Below are 15779 nucleotides of genomic sequence, written 5' to 3' on the forward strand. Positions count from 1 at the left end.
GTGATAATAAACAGATTGAAGCCTCCGTTCAAAAGGCACCAGCTGCTGGGTCAGGACCAGATGGGAACCTTTTCATCTGAAAACATCCTGGGCTTGACTTCACCTTTACAAAGAGATGGCATAAATAAGGATTGGACATAAGCCCGGAACCAACGTGCAGCTGTTAGGCTGTGATGATTGTTATGTGTGTCAAATATTTAAAAGCATGATCGTGGATGTTGTTTTCCTTAATGTGGATGTGACATGTTTAACCTAAAATGCTGAATGAGAAATAAGTAGGTTAACTTAACCACAGGTTCATAATGTGGACGTTAACTGGTAAAGTAGATCTTAGTAGAAAAAAAGCTGAACTTTACTGAATTTAGCAGATTTCTGTTACTTTAAAAAAAAAAAGCTTATATACTGTACATGGATCAAAATAAATTCAAATTTTACAAAAAATGTCTTGGTTTGTGTTTCATTTCTAGCAGAAAGTAAGCAAAGCAAGGAGACACTGGTGGGTTGGGTGTGTTGTAATGCCTACATATCTCTGTCCTAACTGCCTCACAAATTACGTCCACTGTAATACTCACACTTAGAACTAGGGCTGAACGATTATGGAAAATAATCTAATTGCGATTTTTTGCCCCAATATTGCGATTGCGATGCGATATGCGATTATTTTTTAAGGTCTTTGTCTTCTGTATTATTAAACAAAGACAAGCAATACATCATATAGTATGGCCAATACTATATTACATTAATTTTAAACTGTTCTTTCCTGGAAGACAGACCTCTGTTATGATGACATGAGGTGATGCATGAATTGATGACTGACATTTTTATTTAACTTCTTCAATCACAACAGTATATTTGAACATACACAATAGTTTATTTTTAGCTTACAAACATCTGAGCATAAAGTGCTGACAAGGAACCCTGGTGTAAACATTAAAATGAAAGTCAGTACAATGTGCAGATTGCAGAAATATACATTAAAAAAAATCAGTGGCTTTACCACACTCAGTTTTTCGACATCTGTGAACTTGCTTCTCCCAAAGACAAGAACTAACAGACTTAAAAACTCCTTTGTCCCACACGCCATCAGACTGTTTAACTCCTCTCTGGAGGGGAGAGGGAGGGGAAACAGGAGGACAAAGGAGGGAACAACTAAGCTGTAGTGCCTCTTCACCTCACTGTACAATACCTTGTGCAATACTTTTGTAAATAGTCAACAGTGCAATAGACTCAATACTTGAAATGTGCAATTCACTTGTATTTTTATTTTTTATTCCTATTTATTCTATTTATCCCCTTCGTATATTTTATTTATATTGTCTCTGTATTTATATATATGTGTGTGTGTATAACTCTGTAACTTCTGTCGGTGCTGTGCTTTTTTGGAAATCGAATTTCCCAGAGGAACCCACCCGAGGGATTAATAAAGTTCTATCTTATCTTATCTTATCTTATCTTAACTACTAGACAGTCATTCAATTAAAAAATAATATTAAATAAATAAAACTAATAAATAAAAAATACACACATCTTACTGATCTCTGCAGTCAGTAACATTACACATAAAGTGCAAACATAATAGCAATTGTATAAACACACACACAAACACGCCTTTAAAATTTAAAGGCGTGAAATTGGACGGTCTAGCCTTCTGATTAGCGTCACCGCTGTCTCGGTGGAGTTTAATAAACTCGGCCGTCTGCTTCTTGCTATCTAAAATATAACCAGACACTGGTGTAAATTCTCGACTGTCTCATACTTCTGTTTAATAAGTTTTCTGTTTGACGTTTAGTCAGCTGTGTGAAAACCAAGGAGGAACCCACCCGGGGGATTAATAAAGTTTTATTTTATCTAATCTAATAACTTTAATCTCAGCCAAACCGATTTACTCACGAACAAACAAAACACTGAAAAAAGCCCAACAATAACATTTTTAGGTTGTCTAAGTGACTTATATATTACGTTTAACCCGAGCAGCGAAACTCCGCGGTGATCTGAAAATGATGTGCCGGGAGTTGTGCCGTTCTCGGCCGCATCAGTAACCCTCGAGCTCCCGGCTAGCTGTCGAGCTGGTGGGTAGCAGACGCCTCTGAAAACGTCGAAGCACTTTTGCAAATATGGGATATCTTGATAAACCGAGCAGATATTTGATGTTTACACAACTACTTTCTCGCCTGAAAATATGTTAAAAGTTTATTTTGTGACCCAGAAAGATTAGTATGAGTAATTTTAAAACTTAGTAGCGGCCGCCATTGCTGGAAACTGGAGTTTGGCTGGGCCGCGCTATGAATTCTGGGATATGGTAGTAATTTGGACAGCCTTCGGCGCGTCGCTGTGACGTAATCGGTCTACAAATGCGGCCTCAGGAGGATGCAGCCCATGAATTTGGACATGTCCAGAGTATAATCGCAGCCTTTGCGGTTAGAAAATTGCACTTGATCATGTCGCGATATTATCGCAAATGCGATATATCGTTCAGCCCTACTTAGAACCTATTAAATTATCCCTGTTTTAGAGGAGAAAATACAAAAAGCACAATGATAAAAACCTTTTTAAGTTAGAACTGGAACAAGTCGACTTAGTGTGGAATCTGAAAATAAAATGAACTGAAAACTGTTAAAAAAGACGACTAGAAGTAAAAACTGATTAAAAGTACAAATGTGAAAATAAATCTGAGGATTCAGAGGTGGACTGGTTTGGTGACTCATGAAGCGCATCACTGGATTTTGTCACAGTGTGTTACTGTTTCAACATCCAACCAGACAAAATTATAAATGATTTTTATGTGTCACTACTTTGAATTAATTTCCCTGCAATAATCCTTAGAAACTTTCTGTCAGATAGAACTGTGAGCCCTCGGACTGGGATGGTTCATGGGTGAGGCGTTTCAGGCATGTCCACTCACGAGAGGTCTGGCCATCTTTTCTTAGATTGTTGCTCCCATGACTTAGACCTGGATAAATGAATGGATGAATGGATGGATAGACAGATGCATCAATAGAACCAATTTCTTTTTGCGCAGATGACTAATGACCTATCATTAAAAGGGAAAACATTTTTTCAGACGGCAGTGTTAAGCAAAGAAATGAGACACATAGGAACCACTTGGGAAGGTTCTGAACAGAGCCAGGAAGACGGTTTTCTGGATTTCAAGAAAACAATAAAAAGAAAACAAAGATGAGATGCAAGAGGACAGAAGCTTTTCTGTGCACACTGGTGTGTACTGAAATATATCAGCTGGCTCTTTCAAAAAGTTTGACAACTATCAAATTCATGAAGACGCATCTTCTGTTTATCTTCAACTGTTTGTAACACAGTGAACTAACCAGTAATGCCATCCAAGTACAACAGAGTCCAGCCACTCTCACATGGCTCACATCTGCAGCCACTAGAAAAACTACCTTGAAGCAGCCTGTGTTAACATTTAGTCCTGGATGCTGGCATTTAAACCTTTACTGGTGGCTGTGTTTCTAATTACATGCATCAGCATTCTGCAGCACCTTAATCAGCATTTTAAATGAAACGCCAAGTTTCCATTGTTTCCTTTGACCAGTGTCACTCCAGCAGATTCCTGTTCATATTTATTGGACTTGGCAGTGACTTGGATCCTTTTGAGGCGTATTTCTTTTTTAATTGAGAGCTGCTGTCATGTGTTGGAGCAGTGCCACCACTTGTAAAAAAGAAAAATAAAACACAGAGGAGCAAAATGTATTGGGACCATCTGTGGGGAAGTGCTCATTCATGTAATTCACACAGTGACACTGGCTAGCTCAGCACAGGTTTATGTACAGTTACCAGAGCTGTTTTAAGTATGCGCTAACTTTAGACAATAACACATTTGTGGAAAGTACGGAGAGAATGAAATAACAGACCTGCTGGAGATCAGGAACACTCTTCTTTCAAACACAATAAAAATATATGGAGCGTGATCAAAACGCAGTAGATCTGAGGTTCAGCTACAAACTCTCAGATGCCTGCCTGAGGCAAAAATTATCTCATTGATTTGGTTCTGTCGTAATAGATGGAGACAAATATGCAGCTTTTGAAGTCCAAGTAAACTGGCAAACTTTTAAAAATAGAATAAGTTAAAGCACCAGCGACACCGAACTATAAAAACAATGGTTTTTCTTTGTGTTTGGGCTTATGGCCTCAATCGGGGCTGAAATGTTTCGGTCAAGAAGTGAAGTTGTTCTTTATATTAAAAGCACCACAGGAGCTTTAAGTTGTCCAGATCTTATCCTCTTCTCCATGCAGACATGATGGTTTCTTTAACCTTCCTCCATCTCGGTCGTTGTCTTCATGGAATCCTGTTTAAGGGCTACTGGGCTAAAATGAGCCAGTAGGAAAGCTGATCCACTGCTTATATCTGGGAAACCATACATCATTCTAGTCACTTAAATCTAAATTTAATAACCATCTTTCTTTTCCTTTTCAATTTTCATCTTTCTGTGGATGGCAGAACTTAATAGATAACATATTTTTCAGTTTTTGCCTATCAAAGCATTTCTTGGCACCACAGATTTTATCAGTTCCATGTCAAAAGCTTGTTATCTCCGACCATGGCTTTATATCACATGCTGATGAAGTGCCAGTGAGTAAAAACATGTGACCGTATTAGCAAAAGTTGAGCTCCGGTTTGCAGCGTAAGCACTTTTTCTAAATAAGTGGTTGTGGGGAGAAAAGAGCCCATCTTACTCTAAGACATCAATTTGTACCCTTGAAATTCATGTTTCAACACAGCCTTTCATTACTTCTATTCAGTTTAATGTTTCCCCCCCAAGTTTTTAGTCATTTTGAAAAGCATTTTGCAGGCACATGTGACAGGCTGGTGGTTATATTATTTACTAGAAAGCCTGGGAGTCAAAAATATTTCCAGCATTTTATGCCTTGCTGGTATTTACGGTCATGTGAAGAAAGAAATTTTCACAGGAAAGCATTCCTACAAAAACGTAGGACAGTATCAGCCATTTGGAGCTAATCAAACACACCTGACTAATTGAAGTTTCACTACCTCTAAAAAGTAAACATTTAGACAGTTTTTGATTGTCTGAAGCTTTCCAGTCTATGTTACAACAACACCACAATCTTCCCAGAAGTGGACGTCCCAGCAAATTCACCCCAAGATCAGACCGCACTCAGAGAAACTGCAGAAAACCCAACAGCTACATCCCAGACTCTACAGGCCTCAGTTTGCATGTTAAATATTAAACTTTGTGATAGTGCAAAAAGAAAAAGACTGAATTTTTTGGAAGAGTTGTTAGAAGAAAGGCTCTTCTCACTAAACAGACCACGGCAGCGCACCTTAGGTTTGCAAAATTGCATCTAAATAAATGTCTTGATCTGTGCTCAATCATCCAGGTAAGTAAATCCTAAAAGGTTGATTCTGTTCATCTGGACCAAAAGCACCACATACTGTGTCCCAATTACATTTGCACACAATTTACAGTACTTATATGCTTTGTTTAGTGAAGACCAAACACAGCATATAAGCACAAACACCTCATACCAACTGTCAAGCTGTAGTGGAGGTGTGAGGATCGGACAGCTTGAGTCTAATCTCGTCTGGATACCAAAGTGTTCTGTAGACAAATGCGAGGCTGTCCGACAGTTAAAGCCTGGCTAAAACTGGGTAATGCAACAGAGCAATGATCCCAAGCACAGCAGCAAATCTACAACATAATGGCTGAAAAGGAAAAGAAGAAGATGTTGCAAAGGCACAATCAAGGTTTTGGCAGGACCTTAAGAGAGCTGTGAATAAACGAATGTGTGGAAACTTCAATGAACTGAAGCAGCAAAGAATAGTGGGCCAAAATTCCTCCTCAGTGATGTGAGAGAACGATAAAATATTTACTTCAAGTTTTTACTGCTGAACTTGGTTCTACAAACTCCTGGGATTCACAATGTTTATCGCCGGACTGCATAGAGTGCGTAAAATACAAATTTATTTTGTAAAATAACTGGACTTTTGGGTGTCCCCTGAAAGTTTGTGATGCTCAAAAGAATAAAGGTTTCTTACATTGAAAGACTTCGGTGTTATTCATTATAGGATTTGAAATTTCAAATGTTTGTTTTTAATCATAATAAATGTTACAGTTTAATTAATTAAACTGTCAGTTACAGTTTAATTTGTCACCGTGGACAAAAACAACCGTGTCGTGCTGTGGTTCTCTCTATATATACTCTCATCAGCCCAGTGCAAGCTTTAAATCAGCCTGTTTACGTAATTCATCTGCATGCAGTAACATTAATTACAGTCTCCTGTCCAGAAATGAGTAGTGTTACTTTCTTACAGAGCCTTTCCTTTTTCTCTGTCATTACACTTGCAGATAACAGGCCTGATGTGGTGCAGGGCTTGCAGTTCCCTGTCAGCCAATCAGATTTTATTGAAACCCTTTTACACGTTCAAATAGCCTTCAGAAACCTGACAGTCATTACACAGAAAGGCACTGCTAAATTCTTTACCGCTATTAGTGGTTATAATTACAGAAGTGTTCTCACACCGGCTCACAAAGAGGTTTTCCTCACGAAGGGAGTATTTTTGCGTCAACACACACACTCACACACTCCTTGAATTGCTATAAAAACTTCACCTCACTCATACTCCTCCCTAAGAGGTCAAGTATTATCATACTAAGTGTCCTTTCATCAAACTCTATTGGGCAAATATTAGCAGTACTGGAAAGTAACAAAGTACAACAAGTACAAGCTAAATTGTGCAACTAAAATACTTCGATTTCCATCCATCCATTCACAGCTTATCCAATTCGTGGCTGCAGGGGGCTGGAGCCACAGCTGTCACAGGTGTCACAGGGCTGCCCTAGACAGGGGTCACTGTAACTTCAGTTACTAATTACTTTACAAATTCAGATTACTCATACAAAATTCTATTAATGGATTTAATAGGATTAATCTATCAGTGTTATATTTAATGCTGTAATGTAGTAATGAACAATGTATTAATGATGGGTCAACTATGACACCACAAGGAGAGAAAACCACATGCAAGCACGCTTTTTATGTAAATTGTTAGCTAGAGCTTTACTGCTAGCTACATTAAAGTGAAGCACGCATGAATTTAATTAGTTTGCATTTATGAAACAAAACTGTTTTGGAATAAAGTTTGCAGTCAATGAAATTGACCATCTTCACCATCTACACTGCAGACTTCTCCCACAATTCCACCCAGTGCTTCCTGCAGAAGTTCTCTGATGACTCTGCAATAGTCGGCCTCATCACTGATGGGGACGACAAGGAGTACAGAGGTCTGACCCAAGACTTTGTGGACTGGTGCCAGCTGAACTACCTCCAGATCAACGCCCAGTAAAACCAAGGAACTGGTGGTAGACTTCCGCAGGCACAAGCATTCTCCACTGCAACCACTGAACATCCAAGGTATGGACATTGAGGCTGTGGACAGCTACAGGTACCTTGGTGTTCATCTGAACAATAGACTGGACTGGACTCATAACTCAGACGCCCTCTACAGGAAAGGGCAGAGCAGGCTGTACCTGCTGCGGAGACTCAGGTCGTTTGGGGTGGAGGGCCCACTCCTGAAGACCTTCTATGACTCTGTTGTGGCTTCTGCTATCTTTTATGGCGTGGTCTGCTGGGGCGGCAGCATCTCTGCTGGGGACAGGAAGAGACTGAACAGGGTGATCCGAAGGGCCAGCTCTGTTCTAGGATGCCCTCTGGACCCAGTGGAGGTGGTGAGTGACAGGAGAACGGCGGCTAAGCTGTCATCCCTGTTGGACAACGTCTCCCACCCCATGCAGCAGACTGTGACAGCACTGAGCAGCTCCTTCAGTGGGAGACTGCGGCACCCACGGTGTGGGACGGAGAGATTTCGCAGGTCTTTCCTCCCCACTGCTGTCAGACTCCATAATAAAGACTTTAACTGATCAAGCACACACATCCATACATATGCAATAATACTAAGTGCAATAATCCTTTCTGTCATCGTTGTATTTTTACTCAGTTGTATATAGTATTTGTATTTGTATTCTATTTTTATCTTATTGTATATTTATTTTATTTTATTCTACTGTATATAGTATTTTATTTTATTCTATTCTGTACAGTTGTGTACTGTATTTATTCTTATTGTATTCTAATTTTTGCTACATAACTTTTGCACTGTCCACTTCCTGCTGTGACAAAACAAATTTCCCACGTGTGGGACTAATAAAGGTTATCTTATCTTATCTTATCTTATCTTAAATTGATGTTTTTTGACCTGCCTATATGATATTATTTGGCTATTAAGTTGTTCAATTACACACACACACACACACACACACACACACACACACACACACACACACACACACAAACAGGGCTCTTATTACAATAAACACATCATTTCATATTAGTTGTCACAAAATTGCATTAAAATGCTCCAAAGCGGGCGACGTGGCAGTCTAGAGGTTGGGTTTGTACCTCCTCCCTGTGTTCACTCGCCCAGTCCAACTACATGCATGTTGGGTTAATTGGCCAGTCGTAGCTGGTCATATGTTTGTCTTTCTCAATGTGTTAGCGCTGTGACAGACAGGTGACCCGCCTCTTGCCCCATGGCAGCCAGGATAGACTGCAGCAGTGTTCACAACCTTGAAACAGTGGACAGAAAACCAGCTCAAATAATCAGAGGTGTGTAAAAGCAGACATCTATCAGTTATATCTTTTGGCACACCAGTCAATCAAAGGAGGCCTGTCCTTATTCATACACAACTTTAAGCTTTATTACAATTAAAATGACTCAGTTATATATGTTTACAGACTCTACACTGAATCCAGTGGAATCTCTGGATAACCTCTCTTCCTTGGGGTACATCACTCATCTATAAAGGTCATATAGGTCCAGTGTTATCACTTACAAGTCTACTTTTAGACATGTTACGCTTTAATAGAGTATTAAAAACCATGTACAGACACAAAGTTTTCATTTGTTTAGTTAAATGTTACAAACTTTGAGGTCCAGTCCTCACCAGTGACCCACTAAACCCACCTGAAGCTTCTAGAGTTCTGGCTGGACCCCTTCCAGGTGTTTGTAGCTAATGTAGTAATAACGTTTCCATGACATGACAGTCAGAGGTGAGATTGGCAGCAGTTCCACTGCAGCCACTTCCAACAATAAGGGAATTTTGTGAAAGTAAGGACACCCTGATTTACAGGTTTTAAATCTTTAGTAATAACACTTATTGGAAATGAACTCAGAGTCTTATTTCTTAATGATGCACTCAGAATTATGTCATTGTATAAGTGCTTACCCTAACCTAACACAATAATGTGCTGGCACAATCACCCATAATGTTACCAAGAAAAGGGGGTTTGGTGTCAGGCAACACAAAAAGTTTAAATCACACCTGCTTTGCATGTGATACCATTACATTCCACCAGAAGGCCGAACACAATCCTAAAACTCTGATGTTTTATGATATTCTTATTACAACATGCTGATGTCAGCCTTTTTTTTATTACAATGCGATGATATCAACAGTTTTTATAGATTATTAGTGCTGATGTCAGGATTGGTACTACGGAAATCTAGTAGTGTATTAATCTTTGTGTGTTATTGTGAATTCATACATTTATGTGTTGAAAAATCAGATTCTACAGATCTCAAACAAAGAAAATGCTTACGTCGCCCAATGACATCAACATAATCTATTGCGTTACATTTAGGGCATCATCCAATGGAAACTAAAGCTTTTTCCTAATTCACCTGACCCTGACCTTTGACCTGTGACACTGAAGAATTACATATTGAAATGTTTTTATTTTATTATCTTTGCACATATGGTCGGAGCCAAATTGGCTGAAAACTTTGGTTCTATAAGCTGTAACGTAAATGAGGTTTGAAGATACATTCATGCATTGTGTGAATTTGCCAACTTTATGGCGCCAGTGTGATCTTGTAGGTCTTTTTTTTTTTTTTTAATAAAAAGTGTGCTGTACAGTTTTCTCCATATGGTATATGACTCAATAGTATACTGATGTGAAGTTTGAGGATAATGTTTAAAAAGTGGGATTATTAATTTTCACATTTGCTGTAGATCACTTTGACTTTGACCTTGAACATATTTTCAGGAAGAATAAATCAGCTCTGGCTGTTTTTGGTTTTTACCATCACACAGAATTTAAAAATGATATCTTGAAAAGTGTTAACTGCGAACAAACAAACAGACAGACAGAGCCGATTACATGCTACCTGCGTGATTATGGAAATTAAGTTTTAAAAAAAATTCTCCCACTCACTCTTATTTCATCTTGTTTTCAGAATAATCGCATTGCATTTTTTCTAAAAGTACTGAATAGTTCCGCTGTACATGTGTTTGAGTTTATAGTTCATGCACTTTCCCCACTTAAACTTAATCCTGGGTTAAACTTAATCTTGTCTCTGAAATAAATAAATAAAAAATAACAGGTGGGTGAAAATCCCAAAGCCATCAACATCATCTGTTTTGCGTTGACAGGCGTGGCAGTGAAAGGGTTACGAGTCACATGGTAGCGGGTGGTATTATCAGCCCGGGGCTGTAGAAAAAAGAAGAAGAAAAAAAAGAAAGTCTATCTGGAGAAAAAAAACTGAGAACAAAGAAATCTGTCTATATAAGTTGCCCCAGATCCTGCAGCGGTGTGACTCCGGGCTCTGCACTGCGCAAAACAGCTCTCCTGTACACCACCCCCACGGCTCCGATGGCTGCAATGATGCGGACTTCTCTGGTCGTGTGCTGCTGTGTTTTTGCGCTGCAGTACTTACAGGTCATGCTTTGTCTTCCAGCGCGGGGGTCCAGCAGGTACAAAGAGGCACCGGTGAGTTGGAGCACGCCTGTTTTTTCCCCATTTTTGTAACTTGTCGCCGAGTCGAAGCATCCGTGCTTTTGCAGAAGTTTGTAAACTTTGAATGAGTGGTTCAGCTCTGACACTGTTGCACGTATCAAACATGACTTGTTGCTTTTCATTTTGAAGGACTGTGCAGTGTTTGCTTTCTTCATTCTTTCTGCTGCTACAATCGGCCCCAACGCCCCCTAAAACACACACGGACACATGTGCACACAGTCGTGCACAATAGCCCGCTTTACCGTGCAGACTTTAGAGTCTGCTCCAGAATAAACACGCTATTAATTGTTGCATAAAAACGGCTTGACTTGAAATTACTTCCAGGTTTTCTTACGTGTTTCTCCAGCTGCAAAAGTGCTCGCACGTGCACGCGCGTGGCTTTCAATCATCACGACCAATGACCTTTGTGTTGTAATTAAGAAAATGGCTATTTTAGGGGCGCACAGCAGTTGACCTGTCACTGTAATTAGCCCGAGAGCTGCTCTTACTTTGAAGAAATTACTATCATCACTGTTTACTTTTTGTCTGCTCAGCAGCAGCATCCACGAGCGTGACTGCAGCCAAACCTGACGTCTTCTGCATTGCATGCACGCAGGGTGACAGCAGAGTGTTTTGGTTTTGACTCAGATGTAATGAGGATCTGATGGTTTGGGAGGAGGGAGAGAGAAAATAAAGGTTGCAGGGTTCCTGCAGTCTGTCTGCAGGGCAGGAAGCTGTAATAACAGCTCTTAAAGGCATTTTGTCAACAACACCATAAAAGTGAGGGGTCCTCCATATGGCCCCGGCATGATGGCGTCTTTCTGTCATTGTCATGTGCTGTGGTGGCTTTTCTAATTTAGCAGTTGTTTGGTCTGTTGCCATTATGGGGGACTTGACCACATGCTGCAGTGTTGTTTAATGTAACTATTTATTCTAGCATTGTAATTTAAGATTCAGCTATGTTTACTACTCCTTTAATCCGTGTTTTTATTTACACGGCTCCTCCTGCATCACGTGACTCCTTTCTAGATTATTTAACTGTTATTTACTCAGTGAAGGCCTGTTTAACACGGATGCTTGTTCTAAGGAATGTCCTGTTTATAGGTATACAGCAAAAACGCATTTTATCAAAACAATCTGGCAGCTCGCATATGCAGTTACAGAGAAGAACGTAATCCTTACCCGGAATAATGATTACATTCTGCTGATTACAAGTTAACAAGAATTTTTTAACCTATTTTCAGATGTGTAGAGTAAATAATGTGCATTATGTTTTACACACAGTGCAATTTGGACAAAAGTTGCACAGCACAAGATGTAAAGATTTCCTGACAAGAGATTTCCAGAGAAATAAGAATACTTTAAGGCAAGTGTATCTGTCAGCTGGGAAATAACAACCAATTGTTTCATGAGAAATGCAATGGCGAGTTTTGAACTTTAAAGCAGGGAAAGCTATTCCTGTAAAGGTCTTAATCCAAGCTAACACCAGGTCCTTGATCAGGTGAGAACATGCCAGGACTGGTCTACCATAACAGCAAGCTAGTTTGGTAGCAGGTTCATACACTTTGTTGTACGAGTCTTCAGGACTCGTGCCAGTGACTGCTGCCCTGGCATGATTTACTGGTATGGTTGGAATACAGCATTTATAAATATGTTGTCATTGGTTTCCAATTGCCTGTAACTCCGACTGAGCTCTTGATAACTACACTGGTAGCACGTCCTCTCCCTAATATTTATCCTGGAATGAGGGCCTTTTATTTATAACCAGGAAGTGATATTTTTCAGGCACGCACAACATAAACAGATTTCACTCATATCTGTTATGTGTAGTTATTTAAGAATTAAATAAATGAAATTATATGACAATGCAGCTTAAAAATAATGTTTTATTTTTACAACAAGATTACCCATTAACACTCTGCCTGACTCGGCTTAGGGCAGCTGGTTACTGTGTTTGTGCTAGTCCAAACACAGGGAAGTTGCAGAGTGCCCTCTGCTGGACAAACTATGCAACATCAGCTCATTATATGTTTGAATGGTGTTTCTCCCGGCTCTTTTTTTTTTTACATAAAACTTTCCTTTTTCAGCTGTCACAAATACTAACAGCGATATCAGCAAATACCATCAGCAAGTAAAGAGTAGGGTCCAATTCTTCATCGATTTCTATACAGTCTGAGTACTTTTTGCAACGAGCAGACAGAATACGTTCATTGCTACACAACTGGAAACTAGTCTAAACAGTCATATAATCTTTAAGCATTTTCAACATTCAATATTTTAAGTTAAAGCAAGAAGTAACTTTCTAATGGCTGTTTAGGGTGCAGCAAAAATCAAGAATTCAAGTGAAAAATTAAGATAACATGAATCTGCTTACAATAATAGAAGATACCCAGTATTTCTTTTCTAGTTTTCTTAATAGTAAACAAGATTTTTTATTTAAGCAGTGGAGCAGTATTGTCTAAGACAGAAGAGCTATCCATGATCTGATGTCTGCTCTACTTTATGGTAACTTCCTCTCACTGGTAGAGGCAAGTTCTTTAGCCACACTTTTCTCCCACTGAATTACAGGAGACATTTAGGATGATGTAAAGAGGACGGTTCAGCAGGACCCGATTACAGCTCAAAGTGTGGGGTCTGGGTCTGGGTTATGCATATCTTTGTTACTGACTGCGTGTTACTGCTAATTCGCCTTGTAATCCGAAGGTTGCCGGTTCAAGCCCCGGGTTGGACAAGCTCGGTCATTGTGCTTGGGCAAAACACTTCACCCGTTGCCCACTGGTGGTAGTCAGAGTAAAGTATAGCTGGCTAAATCCACAAAGAGCAGTGAATATTGAGCTAGCAGCATTGGTCAGCTGATCACAGCCTGACATGTTAACCTGCTGTTGTGCTTCCATTGTTTTGAATAATTTCACATATTGTTTTCCACATTCTTTCAATTCTTTCCTCTTTTTTAATTTAAAGTAATCAGACATCAGATCACTGCAGTGTTGTTATGACACATTGTCACGGTGTGAAGAAATATTGCTATACTAGCAACACATTGTCAGAACTATGTTGCACCTGTGGCGAAAATGGTTTTATGACTCCTGGTCATTTCATGGGAAACTGTAATCTGCAGTGTTGTCACTTTTTTTCTCTCTTTCTCTGTTTTTTGACAACAGAGTGAGCGATCACACAAGCCCGGGCAGGCCCGTGTGTCTGTGACATTCAGGGCAGTGGGATACATAGCGCCTGTTTTCTCTGGGGTAAGGGGGCCGTAAGAGCTAACTGTTTGCATTTCGCTTTTGTCAGCAAAACCGGAGTGCCCCTTGGTTTTCCCGGTCTGTTTTTTTCCATCACGTTGATGCCATTCAAGCAAAGGGATTGGCCGGGGAACCGTGAGAGCAATGGTGACATCAGAGCCAGCCTAGGTTCCCATCAAGCGGATCTGGGTCACAGCTGCAGCGGGCTGAAATTGTCGAATGAGACACCACAGGAAGGGGATACACTTAAAAACTTGTTATTTAAGAGGAGGAGCCTCATTCTGAATCCTTTACTGATAAGGTGAGAGGAGGTGGAGGGTATCAGACCTTTATATTTCCAGTTCAGGTTACTCTACTGACTGAATGCAATGTCTCCCAGAGAATTACACTGTATTTGTGTCTGTAGTGGGGCAGTAGGTGTGCACACACAAGATCAGACTTCATACTCTTGGACTGTTGCTGCAGGAGGTAGTTTCACTTTGCAGCCTTGGTGAGCTCGTCATAGCGGCACATGAACCAGTTGCCCACCTGCAGCAGTTTCTGGTTAGATGCAAGTGTAGATGCAAGAAAGCTGGATGACATCGAGGCTGTAACCTAAGCAGCGTGCCTCGAGGCAAACATTTTATGGAAAGGGTTGGGGGAAAAAATCGATATAGCAATGGTATCGTGATATTTTGAGTGGCAATACAGGAACACCAATTATCATTATTTTATTAAAATATTCTGGGATTACTATGAATAACAGGGTTCATTTCATTCATCAAATTTATGAGTTAATGTTAGCAAATCTACATTAAATCGGCTCAACAGAAAAACCTCCAACACAGAATTCTGGGAGTCGGAGTTCTGGCTGAATTCTAGGGCATCAAATACGTATGTCACAAAATGACACCCAAATCAGTTCAGAACTTTTATATAATGTGTTATTTATGGATTTTTGGTTGATATTTTGTTCGTCTTGGTTCAAAATAAACTAGAACTAAATGAAATTAGAGATTATTTATTTGTTTCTAAGTGAGGAAATCTACAAATTCAGCGAGGCATCAAAAAATAATGTAATCACAGACTGATATCAGACAGACTCCATCTTTAGTCTTTAGGTGTTAGTGAAAACAATAACTGAAATCTGATAACTTTATCTCATTAGATAAAACAGATAAAGACAAAGTTTTACTTTGAGGACATAATTTGCAGTTGAAAAAATGTGATTAAGCAGTAATTCACCATAATGCACTCAGCATGTGAGAATATATTAAAAATCGCAATAATATGTCACCGAGAGGGAAGCGTTGCAATAATATTGTAATGTGGGAAAAATCTGTTGATTCTCACTTATAAAGTATTCATAATAAAGTCTTTAAGACTCTAAGATGGATTTATGGATTTCTGTCTCAGGTGTTTTAGGAGCAGGTCTCACCTGTTGTTTTGTTGTCTTAAACTAAATAAAGAACAACTGAAAACTCAATTTACACAGTTCGAGCAGCACTGCTCATGCACCCAAAAAGGTTATGAGTGCATAGCCTACATATAAAAGTATATATAGCGACTGTATATAGTGATGTCACCCACTTGTTAGTATTGGCATGCAGCGTTTCAGGTTGGTGCTAAAGCTCAAACTGCGTTACTGTAAAAACAAATCTGTTGAACAATATTTGGATTTTACTGGTCCAGTCCCCAATAAAACTTGAGCCTGATTAATCTGTGGTAGGAACGTGACCAATCAATCAC

The 15779-nt window shown here is 39.5% G+C and overlaps 1 protein-coding gene across 1 annotated transcript in view; it reads left to right on the forward strand.

Moving 5' to 3' along the window:
- Positions 1 to 10390: 10390 nt before the first annotated feature.
- LOC147317990 (stromelysin-3-like) overlaps positions 10391 to 15779 on the forward strand; it is a 34858-nt gene continuing 29469 nt past the window's right edge. Inside the window, exon 1 of the mRNA XM_086315416.1 lies at positions 10391 to 10803. Coding sequence (XP_086171542.1) covers positions 10687 to 10803 — 117 coding nt within the window. The 5' untranslated portion in view covers positions 10391 to 10686. The remainder of the gene's footprint in view (positions 10804 to 15779) is intronic.

This window comes from Aulonocara sp. 'chitande type north' Nkhata Bay, linkage group LG12 (genome assembly GCF_057382095.1).
Source record: "Aulonocara sp. 'chitande type north' Nkhata Bay isolate Kocher_YH1m ecotype deep benthic linkage group LG12, A_spYH_male_GT1.1, whole genome shotgun sequence".
NCBI classification, from domain to species: domain Eukaryota; kingdom Metazoa; phylum Chordata; class Actinopteri; order Cichliformes; family Cichlidae; genus Aulonocara; species Aulonocara sp. 'chitande type north' Nkhata Bay.